We start from the raw sequence: 23,440 nt of genomic DNA, 5'->3' as shown, positions 1-23,440 counted from the left end.
TTGATTTGCTTTTCCATAGATGCTTGCTTCCATGACTTTTTCCTTCTTTGTGGATTAAAGTGCTTGGATTCTTATTTAAAAAAAAAAAAAAAAAAAACATTAAATTAATCAGTTTTAATTAGCATCTTAAAAGAGAAAACAAGTAAACCAGATGCAGCCACAAACAGAACCTGGAAAGCTCCTTGAAGAAACACATAGGAATAGAGGCAGACTGGCCTCAGGAAGCCATCTGACCACAGGAAGGCAGCATCCTAGGAGAGTGCTCCCACACCCAGGGGTGCTTCAGGACCTGGGCTAGGGCCAGCCAATCTATGGAATCCGCCCCCCTTCCCCATTTCCCCTTGCCCAGAGGCCGTCCTATTTAAAAGTCAGCAATGGCAAAACACCTGCTATTGGGGCTGGACTCCATCTGGCCCGGTGGTTGTGGGCAAAGCTGCGCCCCAGGGTGTTCACCATCTTACCTCTAAACTCTAAAAAGGCGAGGGCACACTGAAGTCCTGCTAGCTAGCTTCTTGGGTCCAGGGGCCCTGGTAAATCACTAGAACAGCATTCCAACCCTTTCTCCCATCCAAGTGCTAACCAGGCCTGACCTTACTTAGCTTCCGAGATCGGGTGCGTTCACGGTAGTACGCCTGTAGACCATTCTAACCTTTTCGTGTCCATGCCTGGCCCGGGAAAACGTGCTTGAATGCTGAGATATCATAGCTATGTCACCCAGAAGCTTTTCTTACCTAATTCTAAGGCTATTCTCTAGATGGTTCGACCAGCCAAGAATTAACCTATGGAAAGACTCAGATGTTGTAAATTGCAGGCTAAGGACAGAGGGTCCACTACCAGCTGCAACATTATAAACACTGTAGTAAGTCTTTGATACTATCAAGTTAGAGCTAGCAAAGAAGACGTTATCAGTGAGGGTGATTGGGTATCCATACTGCTGACCAAAAACTTGTAAAACATGGGTGACAGGAGCTTAACACAAGGAACTGGTTTTCAATGGGGGAAAAGTTCATTATTCTCAAATGTTTTAAAAATGAATTAAATTTATTTATTTTGTGCATAGGTGTGTTATATATATCACACATATATATATCATATATATTAGACAAAATAGATTCCTGCTATCAGCCATCCATTAATAAGTGGTTCTCTGTAAGAATATAGTATAACTAAGGCTTAGTTAAATCTTAAGTTATTTAGTAGTCAGTTGAATGCTGTCAGTGATCCTTTAAACATAGCCTGAAATGGGAAATAGGCAAAAAGGAAAATACACATCTGTACATTTTAAGCCCCAAGAAATGTTTCCTGGCTTTTTATATTTCGTCGGTTACCTCTTCTCCCTATTGGTAGCTCTTTGTCTCTGTCCTTGTCAGCACTGAGCTCTGTGGGCACAGGCCTGCCCCAGTCCTCCTGCAATGTAGGACAGTCTGAGGAGTTGCTTCTAGACACCTCCACTCTTGTGCCCTGGGATCACAAGCCACAGAAAGAGGTTGCAGGTTAAGTCAGCATTTCAGGGTGACTCAATATGAAGAAACAAACAGTAAAGGCCAAGGGCAGATTTCCAGTGCGGGTATGAAGAAAGAGATGTGCTTGGAGCTGTCCAGATGGCTCAGTAGATAAAGTATTGGAAGGCTGTGAAAGTTTAAAGCGTACTTTGGGCTCTAACCTTGGTTCATTAGCTGTTTTATTCCTGTCTGGGATGTTGTGCGGGGAAGGTGTGATTGCTGCATAGGCAGACTCTACTGTGTCTAAATTTTGACGTGTAGTCAAGTGGGGAATGTAAACTGTGTTTTGATGAAACTCCTTCCTTGGCCTGATGGTGGTGGTGGCACGTGCTTTTAATCCCAGCACTTGGGAGGCAGAGGCAGGCAGATCTCTGTGAGTTCTAGGCTAGCCCAGTCTACATAAGCAAGTCCAGGACAGCCAAGGCTACACAGAGAAACCCTGTTTCGAAAAACTAAGAACTCTTGCTCGTTCTCATGACCCCTTAATTTTTCCACTTCTTGTCTTGCTTCATCAACCTTTCTAGCTCAGATCTTCCCCCACCCAATGCCCCCGTCATGTTTACATATAAACTGTCACCTTGTCAAGCTGGATCACCCTGCTGGCTCACAGACAGCACAGCTGTTTCACTACAGAAGACAGTGACCTTTACACACAGTGCCTGAGCAGCCTGGACCGTGGGGTGTGTGTTTACAGGGTGCTTTCTGGGAAGGGCCTCCAAAACGATTGTTTTTAAAGTATTTTTCCTAGAACATATTAACCCTTCAGATCTCATTTTTTTTGTGTGTCTATCTGTATTAGAAGGGTAAAGACTTAATTCACTAGCCTGGCAGTCTCTGTAGATGCCTAGGTAGTCCTCATAGAAAGGGAGATAGAGTCTTCACTGCTGATTAATTCAGAAACTTTGACTTTTTCAAAAAAAAAAGCAAAAAAACTTCCAAATGTTACAGCCTTTCTAATTAGGTAGGGGGGAAAACCCTTTGAATGAATGAATGAATAATAATAATAATAATAATAATAATAATAATAATAATAATAATAATAATAATAATAATAAAGTTATCAGACAGCATAGAGATTTGGGTTAGAAGAGAAATAACTTAAAAAAAATGAAGTTGGAATGGGTGCCTGGGGAGGGGTTGGCTCTGGGAGGAGCTAAGGGAGGGGGTAGGGGGTGAATATGACGAAAACAGATTGTATACATGTATACTATTCCACATGAATTAATAGAAATATTATTTATTTGTGTGTTTATACCTCTGGCACCATACTTACACATTTCTTCTTAATTTGTTCTTTTTACCACATCACAATGATTCTCTAGTTTTCTGTTTGTTTGGGTTTTTTGTTTGTTTGTTTTGTCTTTTTACTTGTTTTATGTGCATGAGTATTTTGCCTGCACGTATGTCTGTGTACCACATGTGTGCCCAGGGCCCAAGAAGACCAAAGAGGACATCTGAGCCACTGGAACTAGAGTTAGTTAGTTAGTTTTTTTTTTTTTTTAAGATTTATTTACTTATTATTTATACAGTATTCTGCCTGCATGTATGCCCGCACTCTAGAAGAGGGCACCAGATCTCGTTATAGATGGTTGTGAACTATCATGTGGTTGCTGGGAATTGAACTCGGGACCTTTGGAAGAACAGACAGCGCTCTTAACCTGTGAGCCATCTCTCTAGCTCCTGGAGTTACAAGTTTTAAGCCACCCCTGAGTGTTAGGGATTGAGCTGCACTCTCCAGCACAACAGCCAGCCCTCTTAACCTCTGAGCCTTTCCAAATATTATATTTTTAAAGCTAATGAAATATTCACCTTCATACTTTAAGTTTCTTTATAACGACAATTTTATTCTACATGTGAACGATCTGCACTTGCATGTGTATGCAGCATATGTACCATAGCACAAAAGTCAGAGAGGGTCAGTTTTGTCCTTGGGCCCTGTGGGTCTGCGGATCTAACTTAGGGCCCCAGCTTTGGCATCAAGTATCTTTGCCCTAAGACATTTTGCTAAGCCAGTTTGAACTTTTAAAGAAAATAGTCAAATGTGCAAAAACATTCTGGAACCTCCTTTGTGCCATTTTTTTTTTCTTGGCACTAGGGAGCACTGAAGAAATAAAGGGAGTCAGGGGAGTATACCGGCAGCATCTGTTCTCAGGGGACCCCTTCATCCTCTGATGTGGTCTGTTTATGGGAGGCATTGGGGGTAACACCCCTTGCTTTTCCACACAAACACAGATGTACAGAGTCCCGCTCGCTTCAAAGCGTCACCATCCTATCCTCTAGGGTCCTTTCTTGGTGTAAGTCCCAGTTACACTGAGGTTGTATCCTGTGAGGTCAGGGGCAGGCCTTGTGTAATCTGGTGGCACTGATGTGAGGTGGCACCACAGTGCACAGACACACGTTTGGATCGACGTATTTCTGTCCAGTAGTAGGCCGATTTAGTGACTTTGTAATTAATGACTTAAATCGTGTAAGAGGACATGCTTGTCGGTTCATTTAAAAGAAAAGGAATTGTTTTATGTGGGCAAATTTTCGTGTTTGAAATTTATCTTTAGTTTGAATGCTTATTTGGGATGGCCCTCAGGTGTTGTACTGTAAATTTTCATTTTTCTTCCTGTCATTTGCCAGCATTACTTAGAGCCGCCGGTGAAACTGAATGAAGCGTTAGAGAGATACGGGCTTACAAGTGAAGATTTCTTTGTCCTGAAGCACGGAGAATCAAGGTACTTAAATACAGACGAGAAAGCGCTTGAAGAAACATGAAAATAGGAATTTTCAGTGAGAAGACTAAGAAATTCACAAATATTATGACATTTCTCACCCGGAAACAATTTCTGCAAGTGTGTGTTTTGTTTTGTATTATAACGTGCCAATTGATCAGACTCACATAAACTGTGGGAGCCTAGGGGTGGGTTATTTAAGGGACTGTCCAATATAGATCTAAAAACAGAGCAATGCTATAAACACTGCAAAATATTATTTTTTATCAAAACACTACATTTAGTTTAATGGTAGTGGAATTTCTGAGGCTGTGAAAACTGACATTAAAGTTCCATTTCTTTTCCTGTTATTCAAGGCTTTCTACAAGGGAGAGTCAAGCTTACCTACCTAGATCTCTCTCTCTCTCTCTCTCACACACACACACACACACACACACACACACACACCCCTTTCTTTTATGATATAATAATGATAAACTTGGCTTCCACATGGGGATTAAATGTATCAGTTCTTACTTTGACAACTTTAGCTGCTGGCCACGTGATACCCGTCTACAGTCCAGTGCTCTAAAGGACAAGGCAGACAGATCACAAGTTCAAGGCCAACCAGAGCTACAAGCGAGAGCCTGTCTCAAAGAGAAAACGTTAGCTTACCTGCCAAATGTTGAGTGATTTATTTTGTTAAGCATAAGAATTATAGGTGTTTGGACTAAACTGTCATTTTTTAAAAACAGTTTTCTTATTGTGGCCATATATATTCATCGCATAAACATCATTTTGACTATGATGAGAAGAAGCTCCTTGGCATTACGTGCTCACATCCTTGTGCAGACGGGAGCATCATGGACTTACGTGTCCAAGAGGGCAACATCTGCACAGCTGCCTTCTCCAAGCTCACAGCTGGCGGCAGGCAGAGAAGGGAAGAGTGCGGTTTTGAGAGTTTTTAATTTCAAAGGCAGACATCCTGCCAAGCACAACCCTAACTCCAGCGAGCTCTCTCACAGAGTAGAGAATGCAGATCCTGAGTGTGACCATGTCACGCGCTTGGAGCTACGTTTCAGTTTCTTTATTTTCCACTTCCTGTGTGCACACACTCTGTGCTGTTCTCTTACCTCTGACCCCAAACACCCCATACAGCTTGTAAGTATGTTTTACATGACTTGGATGTGGCATATATGTTTTTATATTAAAAGACCTATAAGCACAACTGTTCCTTTTAGTAAGCCACTGTGAAGTAGCAGAAGTTTTGGAAGGTAGGACTGGGTGTCTGCTGACCAGAGTTTTATCCCAGCATGCCTCTGCATTGACAGCTTTGCTGTGATCCTTAGGGAAGTGAGCTGCTCAGATATTAGTGAAGATACATAGACCAACAGTACAAAACACAGTAGGTTTCTCTATATATCAAGTATTATAAAGGAGTATTCAATAATTTATATATTTGCATGGGCACATGCATGCTGCCTTGGCCTCTCATCGTAATTTCACTCATTCCATCATGAATTTGATTACCCTGAAACAAGTGAGTTGTGCTGAGACCCAAGATCACAATGTACAAGAGGACAGTGTTAACCTACCTCCAAAGGCCGAGGATAATAGAATTTTGTTTTTTGTTTTTTTAAAAAAAAGCACTTTAGAAATCTACGGGAGAAATTAAGATACCACTATCTGAGGCAGACAGGCTCAGTAGACACAGCCTTACCCTATTTACTTTGTGACTTTAGAGGGAAAGAGCCAATATAAGTGATCGTCAGAATTTGGTATTTTTATATAAAATGTTCCTATCAGTCAAGGGGAAATGTGTGTTGTAATATTGCGTGTATAGTGGATGTGACTTGGAGGCACTAAAGCACAAGATTCTATTTAAAATCAGCTTTGGGAAGTAAACTCCCCATTGCATGCCAATGTAAGTCTGGACAGTTGGGCATGGTTGCCAGACTTGGGGCACATTGCTTCACCTGGCTGGCACCTTGGCAGTCATCTTGTTATTGCAATTGTTACTGCTTGAGAAACAACTGATGGCTGGGCCATGGTGGCCTTTAATCCCAGCACTCGGGAGGCAGAGGCAGGTGTGTCTCTAGTTCCAGGCCAGCCTGGTCTACAGAGCAAGTCTAGGACAGCCAGAGCTGTTACTCAGAGCAACCCCATCTTAAAAAACCTAAAAAGAAGCAACTGCTGCGCCTTGCTTCTGTCTTTCTCTAAGAATGGCCTTGATTAGGCTTCTGTATCCACACGAACTGATCGGGGGCTCTCCAGGTGCTCTTATGTTCTGGTCCATTGACTGAATTGGGCCTGCCTCGTTTTTTGTTTTCCAGGCTTCCTCATGAGTTTTGTTTTTCTGTGTAAAGTTCTGCTTGTTGTGAACTACATCAAATATCTCCTTTAAACACAGCCACCCTATATAATGGTTTCCACTTTATTTTTCTAATCTACATTTCAAAGGATGTTTGTGTAAAGAGAAAATAAAATTTGAAAAATCTATTCTCTTTTGTTAGTCTAATATGCATTGTAAATACTGTCTAATCTATCCTCTAAATAAAATATGACACAAATATTTGAAAAGCTATCTGAAAATGTTAATAGGGGCTGAGAGAACTGGCTCAGTGGTGACCAGTACTTGTTCTTGCAGAGGACCTGGGTTCAGTTCCCAGCACCTACATGGTGGCTCACAAGAATCCACTCCTCCAATGTCATAGCTTCTGTTTCTCTGTGCTCCGGAGCTCCGCTGCTAGGGAGAACCTAACTAACAGCAGGGGGTGGGGTGGGGGGGTGTGCGTGGGTGGGTGGGGGGACTGAGGGACTGTAATGAAGCAAAGCGGCTGCTCTCCTGGAGTGCAGGCCTTTACCAAGTTCTGCACAAGAGCTTTCCCCCACCTGCTCCCCCCCCCCCCCTGCTTCCTGTCAGCAGGGAAGGAAGCTGCTTGGGCTTGGAAAATGCAGAAAGCAGCCACTGGAATCACCAGCCGGAAAAGCCAGGAACTAAACTTTACGGTGCATTCTAAGCTCCTGCATTCAGTGCAGAAGGGGGAGTGGGGGGGGTGTTTCTAAGCTGAGACAAAAGACTTTAAAGAGACCCAAAAGGCAGGATGAGAAGGAAGGACAGAAGGGACCATGAAGGGCTGGACCAGAAAGGGCCAGAAGGCAACCATCACTCAAGAATCTCAGGGACTTGAAAGTTGTAAAAAGGGGATCACAGGATATGACTTCTATTTATAATAAATATCTTGAGAGCTTGTCTTGAGAAGGGGAAACAGCCCATGGTACTCGGGAGGTGACGTTAAAGGTTTTATTAGAGCAAGACCTTTTTCTGTGATGCCTCTTATCAGGGGCCTGTTGGGATGAAAAGGGAGTTGCCCCCTTTTCTGAACGGCTAACCAGAAGGAGGATGGCCTTTGACCTTGCACAGCCACGCTCCACACATACCATGCAGGCAAAACACTCACACAGATAAAACAAACTTGAAAAATTATGAAATTTTATATATTGTAATTTCAGTAAAGTAAAATGTGAATGAAAGTTAGTGAAATAATGTCAATGGGGGGAATAAGTTATTAACACCTTGCATTTTTCCCTTTTTATTAAAAAATTAACAATTTATGCTCAGTAAAAAATTCAAACAGTAGAAATGGGTACACAAAGAAAATCCATGTACCCATGTCCCAGTCCCACGCCCAGAAGTTTTCCTTATCACTGTAGCCATGTTCTGTCCATGTATAAATGTATTTATCATTGTTTTTTTTTAAAGACACAGGACCCTAATACACTGTTTTACAACATGCACAGGACCCTAGTACATTGTTTTAGAACATGCTTTCAAAAACAGCCATTTCATGGGTGCATCTCTCAACGAGTCCAGCCAGACTCATCAAGCCAGTCCGTTTTAAAGAGCAGCTGTTCCGTCTGCCCACCTGCCTGTGGGTGGGAACCTGGCCTGCTCGCCAGTGCCTCATACACTGCACGGGGTTGCGTACTAAGAAGACATTTCCCTGTAAGGGGAAGCACAGCTTTCCTGATCAGAAATGATGAGGTCAGATTCTGGGGATGGACACAGACTTGCAAGCAGATGGTGGGGTTGGTGGGTGGGCTTGAGCGTGGGGTATCACACTGCACTGGGGCACAAGGCCTGTTAGGATTGTACAGGGAAAGGTCATTCACATTGTGTGAGGAAACCATTAAGTAGCTCCATAAATCTCTTCAGTGCAGTCCCTCCTATCCACTCAATGCCAGAGGAGTCATTCAAAATGAACCCGAAGGGCCCGGAGAACCAGTCCAGGATCCTAATCCCCAAAGCTGAGCTCCAGAATCCACAATTTTGAACGTGATGTTGGGCTAGAGCTGCCCACACTGACCTGTGTTAAAGATGCAAACCCGCTTTTGTTGTTTGACTTCCATCGGCTAAAACGACCCTTTTAAAGGAAGGTAGGAAACAGCAGCTGTGTGCTCACGTAAGACTGCATTACTCTTTAAAAAAAAAAAAAAAAAGAAAGCTGGAGCAGGCAATCAGAACTTGGGCTTTATTGCTAAAGCCTTCTCCCTCACAGCCACATCGTGATGGCAAGCGAGAGCGCGCATCTTCTGGGCACACTCTTCTCCGTACAGCAGGAAGAACAGTGACCCTTTAGCGAAAGGAGGCTGGTTGGCTAAGCGGCCTTCCACTTTGAGGCAACTGTTTATATTCTGAAACATCGTGAGTGCCCGGAGGAGAATCTCGTTTGCTATTTGGCCATCATAAAGGGAAAGAAATGAAGACTCCACCTGGAAGAGGAGACAGTGCTGTCATTTTTCATATTCTGAAACAGCATTTACTAGTTTGCATTTTAAACGTCTGGCTTCAGGCAGGTAGCCCCAAGCCCTAGCTCACACGCGTGTCAATTTTATCCCATGTTACAAGTGAAAATGAGGTTTTGTTTGTTAACTAAAAGTGTAAGGTTTCTTTGGAACTCCAGAGTGTAGACACTTGGAAAACCAACCATGCTAGGATCCATCCAGCTTTTGTAAGAACCTGTCAGTTCAACCACTGTTACTGCCCATACACAGTACAGGGAACAGGGCTGAGCAGGTGGCCGTGTTGGTACATTTGGGGAATTTCAAGCCGACGGCACCACTGCGACGGCACCAGAATTCCACGACTGCTTTCAACAACAATCTGGCCTATTTGTTACAAGTCTGTGTCCGCTAAGTTGCGTAAGAGCACACACCATGACCTTGCTGAGGCAGCCACTCGAGCACACCCAGGGGACTCAGCACTGTTGGTTCAGCAAATGCTGAAGTACATGTGCACAATAGAAACCACATTAAAAATGCAACGACATAAAATATACTGCAAATTGGGCAGAGATGGAAAATTTATTGTTGCTACATTGTTTCTAAAAGCAAAATCTGCTTGTTTCAGTAAACATAAGAAATTCATATACATGAGGAGTAGTAAGCTAACACCTTAATACTGACCTTCAGAGATAATCCCCCAGAATGCTTTTGGGCAGACCTTCCTGATGGATTTGCCAAAGTCTATGCATGTGTGCATCTGTGAACCAGGTAGGTAATCTACTTACCTGGGCACTCAGTAGTCCTTCTGTCATGGCTGGGTTCTCAGACAGATTCAAAAGCAGTTTCAAAACCTGAACCTGCCAAGGAACACGGTGTTAACCGGATGAGCAAGCCTGAACCTGCTCCTGAGGCTGCCATCCTCGCACCCCCGCCGGCCCCGTAAACGCCTGTCTGCACCTCAAGGCCTGGCTCCCATCCTCCCCAGGAAGCTTCTCCGGTCAGCTCCTCAGGCTCTGGGCATCACTTTCAGAGCGGCCATCATTCATTATTGATGCCATCTAAACCTCACTTCTCTGGAGACAGAAGCACTTAGCAAACGCCTTCCCAACATGCTAAGTCAGGTATGCGCTAAATCACCCCTCCCCCCATATTTGTTCATGTGTGTGTGTATACATGTTTGCACGTACATGCATGAGGAAGCCAGAGGCTGTGAGGCCAGGCTTTTCCTTGATTGTACTACCCTGAGGCAGGGTCTTTACTCGAACCCAGACCTCACCGATTCGGCTAGTCTAGCCAGTTGTTTCAGGGACCCACTCCCACGGCCCCGTGCTGTCAGGAGGGCCACAGCGCTTCCGTGGGTCCTGAGATCTGAACTTCATCTCATGTTTACACAACAAACACTTCCCCCACAGCACCGTCTCCCCAGCTCCTAAGTCACCGGGATTAGGAGTGCTGGGAAGGAGAACCTCTCTGGGCCCGGGGCAACAGAAACCTCTCTAAGCTTAGCTTTATTTCCTATGGACATTATCACAAATCTGTAACAGTTTGGTTACCATGAGTAAATACTAGGATCCTTTTCTCCTACTAAGTTGCTATGTTATCAATGAGGCTTTCTCTTTTAAATATGAAAAATGTTTTATGGTCATTCAAATGGGAAGTGATAGCCATGTAATAGCTAATTAAAATGCTAGCATTCTTATTTCTGAAAGAGCAATAATAATTAGAACATCTTAAAATGTTTAGATTTATGTGCATGAATCTTTTTGCCTGTATGTAGGTATAGGCACCATGTGTGTGCAGTGCCTGCAGAGGCCAGAAGAGGGCATTAGAGCCTCTAGAACTGGAGTTACCAATGGATATGTGGTGCTGGGAGCCGAACCTGGGTCCTCTGTGAGAGCAACACATGCTCTTAAGGGTTGAGCCGTCTCTCCAGCCTCAGAATGTCTCTTTGAAAACTACTAACCAAAGCCAGGTGTGGTGGTGCACACCTTTAAGCCCAGCACTCAGGAGGCAGAGGCAGGTGAATCTCTGCGAGTTCCATGCTAGCCTGGTCTACCAAGCGAGTCCAGGACAGCCAGGGTTACACAGAGAAACCCTGTCTCGAAAAACAAAAACAAAAAACAAAACAAAACAAAAAAAACCCAATAACCTTCAGTTTCCCATAAGACAGTTGAAATTAAAGGGAAGAGGTGGGGAGAATACTAAAACCAGGAAAAAACAACTCCAGTTTTCACTAGACTTAGGAAGGAACCTGGATGTGCACTTTTATAACTTATTAAACAGGCAACCAATACTGACCTTAGAACTTTGGGGGACAGGGTGATGGGGACCACACCGAGGGTCTCCTAGGTCGGTCAGGCACCACCCTTCGAGGTCTCGAGAGCATTACGTCATAACCATTACGTTATACCGTGTGCTTACAACCCCTTTGGTCACATGTGAACCTACTTACTAAGGAGGTGGTTGACAGAGCCTTGCTTAATCTCATTGTTAGCATCTTTTAAAGTTTTATAAAATTAGCACATGGTCATGATGAAGTGTTAAACAGTGCAGAAGAGAACACGTAAAAACAAAAGCCATTACGCTGTGCCTATCCTGCCCCCAAAATGGGACTCACTGCTGACCAGGTTTTCTGGGTAGGTGCTTTTAGGGAAATTATGGGCTCTTGGGGATAAGAAAGCTAAGAGTGACTTTTGGCCCTTCAGTGTACTACCAGAGAGCTACTGTGACAGCTCAGCTGGCATGGTGCTGTCAGCAACACCAACAGCAAGTCTAAGAAATAAAGGGCCTGGCTATAACATCAATGAAGCTTGGAGCAGGAAAACAGTAACAAAAGTTGGGTAATGGACAGCCTTAAACCTATGGTGTGAACCTGGGTAAGCTCTGTGGAGGGTCACTAACAATCAATCAGAAATAGTAAGAGCAATAGCTAGTTAGCATCTGAATGTGCCCTTGCTGTCCTCTGTAGGTTAAGCATGTTTGGTTTGAAACATTAAGCTGTTTTGTTTTTGTTTTCTTTCTTGCCACTGGCGCCACCTTGTGGCGACCCTGGACATTTAAATAGTTGGCTCTCTGGTGTTTGTTTTGTTGTTGTTTTCCAGACAGGGTTTCTGTAACAGCCCTGGCTGTCCTGGAACTCGCTTTGTAGACCAGGCTGGCCTCAAACTCACAGGGATCCACCTGCCTCTGCCTCCTGAGTGTTGGGATTAAAGGCATGTGTCACCACCGCCCGCCTGGCAGCTCTTTGTTGTCTGTGCGGAGAGCAAACACTTCAAGTATTTGTATTTGTTGTTGAGTCAGTGGTGCAACCGCAGATCACTAGAGTGCAGTGAGGTCAACACCACAAACTAAATAAGATCTGCAAACACCACTCTGAGGGATGTTTACTAAGGAAGTATCCATGGTGGATGCAGACACATGGATGACTATGCAAAACTGCATTTGCAAGTTAGTTAGCTCTTATGGAGCAGCAATGCCATAAATGGTGGCCCGGTTCCCATCAAAAGTTTCATTTTCTATCCTAAAAAGAATTCTAGACAATGCAATGGAAAAATACAACAAAATAATGCGAGTCATCTTTTAAAAAGTTTTAGGTTTTATCAAGCAGATCTGAGACAGGTATATACAGGTCCTGAGAGACTTGCTTGGCTCTGATCTGAGTTAGAGTTCCTCCTAGGTTCTGGGTGAAGAAGCTGCAGACAGCTGAGGGAGAGGCTTTTTCCTACAGTAGTCGTATTACAGCACAGAGGGACGGCATCTTCCACTGAAGAGAGCCGCAGAAGGACTAGAAACAGCCTAGGGCTGGGGCTGCAGCTGCATTGCAAAAAGGAGGGCTTACTCTTATATTCAATTTTGAATGCCTGGGTATGTCTTGGACCAGAAAATAAGCTCGGCCATAGGAAATGTGGAAAACCCACATACAGACACCCCAGAAACACTGGACGACTGTGAGGCACTAACATAATTATATCCTGAAAACCCCAGAAACACTGAAACAGTGTCAGATACTTAGGGGGTATATCTTCACATTAGTTCCTCCTACATCCTAATGCATAATGCAGCCTAGCACAATCGCACCTACCTATAAATCTCAGCACCTGGGAGGCTGAAAAAGAAGTCAAGAGTTCAAGTCCAGCCTGGGTAGACAGTGAAACTGTCTTAAAGAAAGAAAGAAGGAAACATAGAAAGATGGGATATACAATGAAATTGTCTCAAGAAAGAAAGAAAATCCAATTTGCAACAAGTTAGATGATTCAGCAGGAAAAGTCACCGGTGTTCAAGTCCCCAAACCCAGGTGACTGTAGACAAGCCCTGACTTTACAAAGTCGCTCTCCGGAGGCTGGAAAGGTAGCTCAGCAGTTAAGAGCACTGGCTGCTTCCCAGAGGTTCTGAGTTCAATTCCCAGCACCCACATGGAGGCTCACAACCATCTACAATGGGAGCTGGTGCCCTCTACAGGCCTGCAGGTGTACATGTATGTATGTGCCTGTATCTATCCGAGCACTCAGAAGTGAAGGTAGGATGAGAAGTCCAAACTCATCCTCTGCTACATCGTGAGTTTGAGGCCAACCTAAGATCCATGAGGCCCTACGCCAGGGCCAATGAAAAGGCTCAGCGGGTAAGGCAAGTGTGCAAGTCTAGGGACCTGACTTTGATCCTCCAAATCTATGTAAAGGTGGAAAGAGAAAACTGATTCCCCAAAGTTGCTCTCTGACTTCCACATATGCTTCACACACACACACACACACACACACACACACACACACACACACACACACAATCAATAATGATGATGATAGTTTTTTAAATAAATAAAACAGGGCTGGTGAGAGGCTCAGTGGGCAGAGGGCCTGTTCCCAGGCCTGACAACCAAAGTTCAGTTTCGGTGACCACACGTTGGAAGGAAGAGAACGGACTCCTGCAGGTTGTCACCTGGCCTCACCATGTGCACTGTGGCACCCGAGTACCTCCTCTCCTATAAATAAGTGTAATGATAAGAGCAATGACAATGATGGCTGGCAGTAGACTATATGTAACAGGGGAATGGTGCGGGGCACAGGGACAGGGAAGGGTGAGTGGGAGGAGTAACAAAACTACTTACACAACAGAAGCAAACCTTGTATAGAAACGAGAACAATGGAACCCATTGCTTTGTGTTGGCATGTTCTTGTGGGCTGTGTACAGTTTACCCTTGTCCATTCAAATGCTGATTTCTCTACCCCACCACCTGGTTTCAATCCAGAGGCTGCATTGTGATGTTTATTCTAAGTATCTCCTGTCTCAAGTTTGTGTAATCATTGTCACCATTTGTTCTCTGTTCTGCCAATAAAGGCCAGCTAGCCAATGCTGAGCAAGACAGAGAAGAGGGTGGGACATCCTGGTCCAGTGAAGGGAGGAGAAAGAGCAGGAAGGGCAGGAAGGATCTGAACTGGACCTAAGATATGAGTCTAAAAAGCAAGTATAAAGCGGGAAATCCGAATGGGAGGAAGCTAGACTCGCTCGGAGGCTTAGGATGGAGCAATTATCGCTTGCTATTATGCTCTAGGCTAATATGTCATAGTCTCCGTGTGTCCTGGTTAAGGAGTAACAGCTGATTTATTAAAATGATAATTAAGTATTAAATATTAGTAATCATTCAACAACTTCGTATGCTAATTTTAAAGATGGTCAATCCTGAGTTAAACAAAAGCTGCAGCTTCCTGTCGCTGTTTCTCACAGTCCTTTTACTCAGTGTTCCTATTTCTAGTTAAAGGGTGCCAGGGGTCTCAGAAACAGTGGCCACCCACCTGAGGCAAGTGACACAACACATGATCATTATAAAGTGATTCTGCAATTCAATAGGAGGGATAAAAGTAATATGCTTTCTTGAGCTTCTGTAAGTATTTCTTAGAAGCTTTGAGCAGACTATCTTTTTTGATACAGGTTTTCTTCATGTAGTCCTGCCTGTTGGGATTTGTTATATAGATCAGGTTGGTCATACACTCACACAGAGCTGGCTACCTGCCTCTGCTGAGATTAAATGTACCACTGTCCTTTTTAGAGGGCCATCCCAGGGTTGAAATAGGTTGTCTGGCATGTCCCATCTTTTTTTTTTTTTTTTCCCCTCCCTGGGATGTGTAACTAGACGAGGCAGACCTCACAGGCATCTATCTGCCTGTTGTCTCTGCATCCCGAGATGCTGGGATTAAAGGTGTGTGCCACCACACAGAGACACAGAAAGTCAACATTGGTAAGCTCGATGCAGCAGCTCTCCCAAGACTTAATGCTGCAGTTCCCACCTTGGTGCTCCCGTTCCCAATAAGCAGCAGGTGGAGCAGGCCCTCGATGTAGCTGCTGAGCAGGTGCTGGTAGTCATTGGTGACGGTCATGTTTGTTAAGAGCCTCAGTCCAGCCAGCTGCACGGCTGAGTCCAGGGGATCAGCAAAGACGTCCTCGCAGACTTGATGAACGTATATCTGAAGGTGAGAGACAAAGACTGAGCAACTCTGGCTCTCCAGAAACTTCGACTGAATGCCTACTTTTCTGCGTAGAGGTAGGTACCGCGATTGCTAAGGATGAAAGGGTTCTTAAGAAAAGATGGCATTTATGTCTGGCCCTTCAGTCGGTGACTGCCGTTGTTAGCAACTTGGCCCTGTGCTGAGAGTCAAAGGCGAGCACAGCAAAATTAAATTTAGCCTCACTGTTCTTACTTACGAAGGCACACGCGTGCGAGTGACTCCGCACTACCGTTCGCCCTCTGCTGGTGAAGTGCAGCAGGGCACCTGGCAGCATGGGATCTCGGGCCTGAGTTTCCAGATTGGAAAAAATTATTAAATCTGAATGCCGTTCAAAAATTATAAAACGTAAGACACTGTTCCTAACCTGAACTAAGAAATGATCAACTAGAAATGATCCCATATGCATTAGTAACCTTGTGAGAAGCTCCGAATGTATCCATGCCACTGTAGATGTGGCAGGAAATAAGAAAGCTGAGATCACGTATAAGCCAACTGTTTCTCCTTGGTCAACATTTTATTGTGTCTCCATCTTTTTTTTTTTTTTTTTAATTATTTTTATTTTATGTGCATTGGTGTTTTTGCCTGCATGTATGTCTGTATGAGGGTGTCAGATCTTGGGAGTTATGGACAGTTGTGAGCTGCCATGTGAGTGCTGGGAATCGAACCTGAGTCCTTTGGAAGAACAGTCAGTGCTCTCAGCCGCTGAGCCATCTTTCCAGCCCCCGTGTCTCCATCCTTTAAAAACCAGCATCAGCTCCCTGGGTTGATGGTGAGGGTGGACTCTACGACAGGTGCACTGGACAGTCTGACTGTACAGTGGATTCACCTTGCTCATCTTCATCTTCCACCCAGTTCCCTGCAGACTTGTTTCTTTCCTCACTGACTCTGGAAAGGCTTACTCTTCCTCGGTTTCTTACATCAAGTGCCATCCTGCTTGTGTCTATACTCTGTACCACAGAAGAGTTTAAAAACACTGAGTTGCACTGGGCGTGGTGGCGCACACCTTTAATCCCAGCACTCAGGGAGGCGGCGGCAGGCAGATCTCTGAGTTTGAGGCCAGCCTGGTCTACAAGAGGAACCCGAGACACCTAGGGACCCATCCCGTGGAATGGATACCGGAAAGTTCACTCTTGTTTCCCTTTAACCTTTTTGCCCCTCTTGTGTAAGATAGTTGGGTTGTATAATAAAGTTTAATTGTTAAGAGACAGAGCCAACAGAACCCTGTCTCAAAAAAATAAAAACCAAACCAAGCCAAGCTGCATCCTCTTGGGTTCTCATTTACTGAGTCTTCCTGCTGGTGTGTTCCTTGATTCTGGCTTCGTTCTTTTAGCACCCCCAAATTAAACTGATAACCACCATACAAATGCCCAGGGGGTAGCTCTGCTTTCCTACTTATTTTTTAAAGGTAGTTGTTGGCCATGAAGTTATAGAGCACATGGCGTTGAATCGTTTCTCTTCCATACAGACAGACGCCTGATGCGCTTTTACCGCCGACAACCTACCTGTATCTTAGCTTGATTTTCCACATTCACACTTAGGTTATTTAGAGCGTTTAAAGCTTTCTCTTTAATACTGAGGTTCACAGTGTTGATCTTGTCTCCGACGACTGGGATACCGCCCAACTCACGAATAATGGCCTAAGAGAGAGGGAAATGGACCGTGACTTCAGCATGCAGCCCTTCTACTGAATTCCCCACACCTGGAAATGCAGCTAAAACCAATCACCTCAGAGAAATGCTCTTCTCATATACAGATCTTCCTGTTACATGATTTTTTTTTTTTTTTTTTTTTTTTTTTTTTTTTTTTACTTAAAAAATGATTACAGGCATGGGCCTGCAATCCTAGGACTCTGAGAGACAGAGACAGGCAGATCTCCGTGAGTTCTAGGCCAGTCTGGTCTACAAAGAGAGTCCAGGACAGCCAAGGCTACACAGAGAAACCTTGTCTCAAAAAAAAAAATTTATTTATGTGAATGTGTGTATAGGTGTGTGTGTAGAGGGCAACTTCAGCTATAATTCCTCAAAATACCATTCATTTCTTTTTCTTTTCTTTTTGAAACAGCTCTTTCATTGGCTGAGACTCAGCAAGTGTAGAGATGCAACATGCTGGATTTTTGCTGGACCTCATAGCCAAAGTTAGTAATACACCTGGAAGTCACTTAAGATTGCTAGCTTACCGTGTAGCCAAACTGCTCTTGTCTGCTTTAAGAGGATGGTGTAACAACTAACTTTGCCTTGGGTTTCCCACCCGGTTAACTTTTACAACTTAACACACAGCTATAATCTTACATTATATGCTTTTTCTTGCCCCTGACCCAGAACAATGCATGTGTATCATTTGCTGAAAGTGGCAAATACAGAAGTTGAAAGTAACTATTTATGGATATTGGTTGAGAAACAACTTTTATTATCCGGGTCAGCTGGGATCAGTTGGGGCTAGTAACTTAAGCCATTGTAAGACTGTTAAAGATTTCTGTAAAGTGTCCCATCCTTCCTCACGTGGTATCTTCTATGCTGTTTGTGGTAGTTGGCAAGAAAACAGCCCCCACAGGTCCATAGGGAGCACTACTAGGGGGTGTGGCCATGTTGGAGTAGGTGTGGTCTTACCAGAGGAAGTATGTCACTGGGGGGTGTGGCTTGGAGGTTTCAGATGCTCAAGCCAGGCCCAGTATCTCACTCTCTCTCCCTGCTGCCTGCAGACCAGGATGTAGGACTCTCAGCTCCTCCTCCAGCCCCATGTCTGCCTGCATGCTGCCATGCTTCCTGCCATGATGATAATGGACTAAACCTCTGAACTATAAGCCAGCCCCAGTGAAATGTTTTTCTGTTGCTGTGGTCATGGTGTCTCTTCACAGCGCTGGAAACCCTAACTAAGACACTGTTCAATAAATAAAGAGTGAGGGCCTTTGCAGGTACAGTTACTTCATTCACAGACAGACACAGGGACTCTATGAAAGATGGACAGAGGATGAAGAACATCAGCATGAAGTAGAGTGGTCTCACTCTTAGTTGAGGGTCTCCAAGGGGACGTGCTTTTCTTTATTTCCTTAATGCCAAGCAGATGTACTCCTGGTGATTTGGAGTTAACCGCTAATGTGTGTAATCCCTGCAGCCACGTAGACCACGCCTGGGAACCTCAGGGAGCACGGGTCCGTCTCCGCCTTGCCAGTGCCGCGATGACACGTGTGTGCCTGGCTTTTGGCTTTTTAGTTTGAGTTCTGGAGACTGAACTCAGGGCCTTATGCTTGTAAGGTGAGCACTGGACCTACTGGAGCAGGCTCCTTGGCCCCACTTTTATAGGTCCTTTTTTATTTTCATTATTTCCTTACTTTACTTTTGAGGGGTGTGGGGAGGAGTGGGAATGCACATATTCATGTATGTGGGAACAGGCTCAGGTGTATTAGCCAGATGTCAACCTTGAGTATTGTTTCTCAGAAAATGTCCTAGTTTTAAGATGGTCTCTCACTAGGGTAGGGAGCTTGCTCAGGCTACACTTCAGCCAACGCATCCCTGGGGACTGCTACTACTTCCCTGGTGTAGGACGGCAGTGCATGGCACCACGCCTGTCTTCACACAGGCCAGTCAGTGTACTTTACCCACTGACCTAGCTCCTTTTGTTTTAACTGATACATAAACACACACACACACACACACACATTAAAAAAAAAAAAACAACACATTAAATGAATCAGTAATGAAAAAGCAAAAACCACATCAATGGAGTACTTTGTATGTTTTGATAAATACATACATTGTATTATCACCTTAAATGCATATATTTCCTCCAACATTTATCACTTTTTAGGGCAAAACATTCAAAGTTCTTTTTTTTTTTTTTTTGGTACAAAATAAATCTGCATTGATGACAATGTTAACAAGAGGCACTGTTTACAAACACACACACAAAACTGTTGTTATTTGTTCTCTGTGGGGGTAGAAAAAAGCATTCAAGTTCATCTCTTTAGTCTTTGCCATTTTCACTGATTTGGTGCTTATCACTGGCTGAGGGCCACCTACATTAGGCCAATGCCAGCAAGATTGCTCATCTAATTGAAGAATACCCTTCAATGCTAGGTGTGTTCACTACTTTATGAAAACACTATTCATCTTGAAGTAAAATCCACTCTCTGCTTTTTGTTGAATAGGAACTATTATGAATGTGTTACTTTCTGTGGCATTGTTTGGCTGTGATTTTCTGAAGAAGAAAAAAAAATGTTGGGGGCTGGAGAGATGGCTCAGTGGTTAAGAGCGCTGCCTGCTCTCCCAAAGGTCCTGAGTTCCATTCCCAGTAACCACATGGTGGCTCATAACCATCTGTAATGTGATATGGTGCCCTCTTCTGGCTTGCAGGAGTACATGCAAGCAGAGCAGTGTATACATAATAATAAATAAATAAATCTTTAAAAAAAAAATGTTGTGAGTGTAAGGGGCCAGACGAGGATGGGGAGGCTCTGCGAGAGCTACTAGTGTGTGAGTGAGAAGGAGGCTTACTTGGTTGACTGAGAAGGCTGCATTATTCCCCAAGGTGACCAAGGCTTTCTCAATAATTATAGGATCATCAGTTGACTCCAGCAGGTACAGAAGTTTCTTGAGTTGTTCGGCACTTAAGACATCATCATAGGAGCCATCTGTTAAGTCTTCTGCATGAGGAGAAAGCAATTTAAAGTTCACTGAAATTCTTCAAAGAGGTGTTGTTCTTAATGTTGGAAAAGCTCAAAGACACACCCTGATGCCAGGCACAAGTGTTTTTTTTTTTAAGCCCAGGGACAATTCTCATAATGTCTGAGAGGGAAAACAACAGGGCAAGCAAGATGGAAACCTTGGAATCTTCTGGGAAGAGGGAGACGGAGAGGAGGTTCTCAGCAATGGAGGCTGGCAAGTGGAAGTGGAAGGGAGCTACCGGGGAGCAGAAGGTGCAGCGGGTGGGAAAGTACGCCCCGGCTATTGGCCAGAGTCTAAAGGGATAAAGAAAAAGTTAAGCCTTTTCTGAGTGGGCAGGCCACATGTCAGAGACTCTGCTGACAGCTGCCAGGGGCTGTTTTAAGCACTTTACATGTTTTATATCATTTGATTCCTAGGCGCCCCTACAAGGAAGATACTCTTCTTATTCTGAGTATAGGCCCACAGCCATCATATCAGCCAATGGCCATATGGTATGTCTATTAGTAAGACACTTAATTTAAGCCGCATGGACCCTAACTGACAGCCTTTTTTGTAAACATCAGGTATACCTATCTATTGGACGTTTGCCTGAAGAACACTGATTAATTAGGGAATAGGTTTTACACTGGGTAGGTGAGGGTGAAACTCATTATCGTTTTAAGAGCCTATACGTCAGGAAACCAATGGGAACAGCACAATCATGTTTCCAGCGTGGCATTGTGTGGCTTATCCACACACAGGCTTCCTGCCAGATATAGTCTGAGTGTTAGAAGTTAGTATCGATGAAATATTTTAAATTAAATTTATATCAAATTCTTACATACAGTGCTTAGTAGATATAAGCTATTTCTGTTGTATTCTAGCTTACCAGAAAAAAAAAATTTTTTTTTTTTTCTTCACTTCTAATGTTCAGTTAATTCTCTGGCACTTTTCTGACTCAAAATAATTCATTCAAACTGGAATTTTTCTTTATTTCTTTTTCTGTAATTTTGCTCCCTTTGTAATATTTACTAAATTTCATGATTTTTCCTGTCAAGATGCCTGGGACTCCAGGAAAATGCTAAATAGTTGTGATACAACCTCTCTTATTCTTGACCTTAATAAAGATGCAACTGTTTTAATATTAAATATCTTTAATTCATCTTTGCCTTTGGTTTTTGATGACTGTTCTCCATCAATTTAAGGACATTTCCTTCTACTCTTAATGTTGCAAATAATCAGAAATACTATTTTAATGACTTTTACATATTACTATGTAGTTCTAAAAAAATCTATTATGCAATCAATAACAATATATGCCTATGAATTCTTTTATGTCCATCTGGCCTCTGTATATTATTTCCCCAATCCCCTAGATTTTCTTTTGTCACAACTGAGTGAGATTTATACTGTATCTGCCAGGTTCTTATATCAGCAATATAAGTTGTCTGACCAAGGCTTCGTTTCCAGGACCAAAGTGTGTTGCTGCATGCCGTCAAACCCAGCAACTAGGGAGGTGAGGAGTGGACCATCTCAAGTTTTTCTGCCACACAGCGAGTTCCAGGCCAGGGATATGCCGGACCCCTCTGCCTTAAAAAAACCAAACCATTTAAGACAGAAATATTTGATAGAGGACAATGCAACAAATCAGGCTTCGTAAGGGCAAATGCTCGTCTTCAAAAACTATTTTCCTCTGGGTAGAGGGATAGGCGCTGTGATGGGGCCCCGCGCCCCTCCCCCGCTTTTTTTTTTTTTTTTAAACAGCATTTCCTGGAGGAAATGGGAGGCTGGAATGTAAATCCATGGTTATAAGTGCAAAATTTGAGTGTAAATGCCAGTTGTACAATTCAACGATGCTTTCTTCTACCTGCCTTTAAAGGCGTCTTCTATGCCCTCTAGGGACAGGCTGTTAGCTCCCACCAATAACTGCCTCAGCTCCCAGCGAATGTGAGATGGGATGAACCATTTGTAGGAAATCGTATTGTGAAGTCCTCTTATTTTAAAGACGAGCTACTGTTTCTTTTGCATAGGCCCAGCTACACAGAGTTGAGAATTATGTCTTTGGAATGACACCAGTAGATAACAATGTAACGGTGTCAGTAAAACGTTCTAATGATTACTCAGTTAAAAAATAATATGTCTCTCTCTTTGGTCGGCAGATCTTATTTCGAACAGTTTTCATTACCTAAACGATCTTTTTATATAGAACGTGCAGCAAACTGTTAGACCTCTCAATGTCCTCATCATCACAGAACGGAACCTGTCAGATGGACTTGTTTGTTAGAAGGGTGTCTGCTGTAGGCTGAGGTTTTTATTTCCAACACGTACACCAGGGCTGCAGGTCGCTACGTATAACTTAAGGGTACCTCTCCAGGATAGGTCCTGCAAACTGCTGGCAGAATTGCACCTCAGGGATCCCCCTTCTTCACACAGCTCCGTGCAAAGTTTCAAACCGAGCTTGAGGCCCCAAAGTAACCTCACACAGTAAGGGGCTATCTATTGCGGAACAACACAAAGGCCCAGGACAAATTTTAAAGTGAGAGGCAACCTACATGGCCTGAGAAACGTCAGCTCCGCTGGGAGGCCTGAGGGAAGCAACAGGAAACTTCGGGCGATGTTTTCAAACCCTTATTTTAAACAAAGAAGTGGGAGCAGGGAAGCGGCTCAGGACCCACCCAAGGCAACCTGGGCTTCCAGACTCATCTACCTCCATCCAGCCTTCCTCCCCGCCCTGCACCCTGTCTTGACGCTCAGCCCTAGTTTTACAGCGACGACAGGGCCCAGCTGGTCACGGGATGGTTCCGGAGCCCCGAACTTGTCCACTTGCCGGGCAGCCCATCGCCTCACCTGCGGACCGCGAAGGGCGCAGTCGGCGCCCGCCTCGCCGCGGGCCCCGAGTCAGCCGGTAGATGCAGTAGCAGGCGCCGGCGCCAAGGACCAGCCCCGCTGCCACCCAGCCCACGTCCCGCGCGCCGCCCATGCTGCTGCGGCCGCCGAGCTGCAGGAGCCTGGAAGCGAGGACCACACGCAGGTGCAGCTGGGCCAGAACCAGCCCAGAGAAAGGAAGTGGGGACTGGAGCTCCGCCTTCCGGAAGCCGCCCTGCTAAACTCGGAAGCCCTCCCACCCGGCGCGCTGCAGAGCCTTTCACCAGGCGGGCAGGATGGGGCTTGCCGGAGGCGCCGCAGCCCCTTAGTGCAGCAATTTCCTGGACCAGAACCCGGACCGCCCCGCGTGAGCCTCGCTCCCAGCCCCGCCCCAACACCCCTCCCATCCCCCCCCCCCGCACCCAGCAATGCCCTGCCCCTGCCCCGCCCTCCAC

At 44.5% G+C, this 23,440-nt stretch overlaps 2 protein-coding genes across 2 annotated transcripts in view; one reads left to right on the top strand and one right to left on the bottom strand.

Moving 5' to 3' along the window:
• Positions 1 to 4,630, top strand: part of Napepld (N-acyl phosphatidylethanolamine phospholipase D) — a 39,626-nt gene extending 34,996 nt beyond the window's left edge. Inside the window, exon 5 of the mRNA XM_051152112.1 lies at positions 4,128 to 4,630. Within this exon, the coding sequence (XP_051008069.1) occupies positions 4,128 to 4,262 (135 nt within the window). The 3' untranslated portion in view covers positions 4,263 to 4,630. The remainder of the gene's footprint in view (positions 1 to 4,127) is intronic.
• Positions 4,631 to 8,688: 4,058 nt separating this feature from the next.
• Armc10 (armadillo repeat containing 10) lies at positions 8,689 to 23,285 on the bottom strand. The gene is made up of 6 exons (XM_051152110.1): positions 22,968 to 23,285; positions 19,971 to 20,119; positions 16,983 to 17,117; positions 15,262 to 15,438; positions 9,769 to 9,840; positions 8,689 to 8,971 (listed from the first exon to the last, which is right to left on the bottom strand). Exons 1-6 carry the CDS (start codon positions 23,098 to 23,100, stop codon positions 8,717 to 8,719), a joined length of 921 nt encoding a protein of 306 aa, XP_051008067.1. The 5' UTR covers positions 23,101 to 23,285; the 3' UTR covers positions 8,689 to 8,716.
• Between the last annotated feature and the right edge of the window lie 155 nt (positions 23,286 to 23,440).

Source organism: Acomys russatus, chromosome 10 (genome assembly GCF_903995435.1).
Source record: "Acomys russatus chromosome 10, mAcoRus1.1, whole genome shotgun sequence".
NCBI lineage: Eukaryota > Metazoa > Chordata > Mammalia > Rodentia > Muridae > Acomys > Acomys russatus.
The sequence above is the reverse complement of the archived record's forward strand: the minus strand, read 5'-3'. Positions and strand labels throughout refer to the sequence as shown.

Coding starts and splice junctions, on each gene's coding strand:
- Armc10 (XM_051152110.1), bottom strand. CDS start 23,100: ATGGGCGGCGCGCGGGACGTGGGCTGGGTGGCAGCGGGGCTGGTCCTT. Junction 20,120..22,967: donor GCGCCCTTCGCGGTCCGCAG/GTGAGGCGATGG, acceptor CTCCTCATGCAG/AAGACTTAACAGATGGCTCC. Junction 17,118..19,970: donor CAGCCTTCTCAGTCAACCAA/GTAAGCCTCCTT, acceptor CCTCTCTCTTAG/GCCATTATTCGTGAGTTGGG.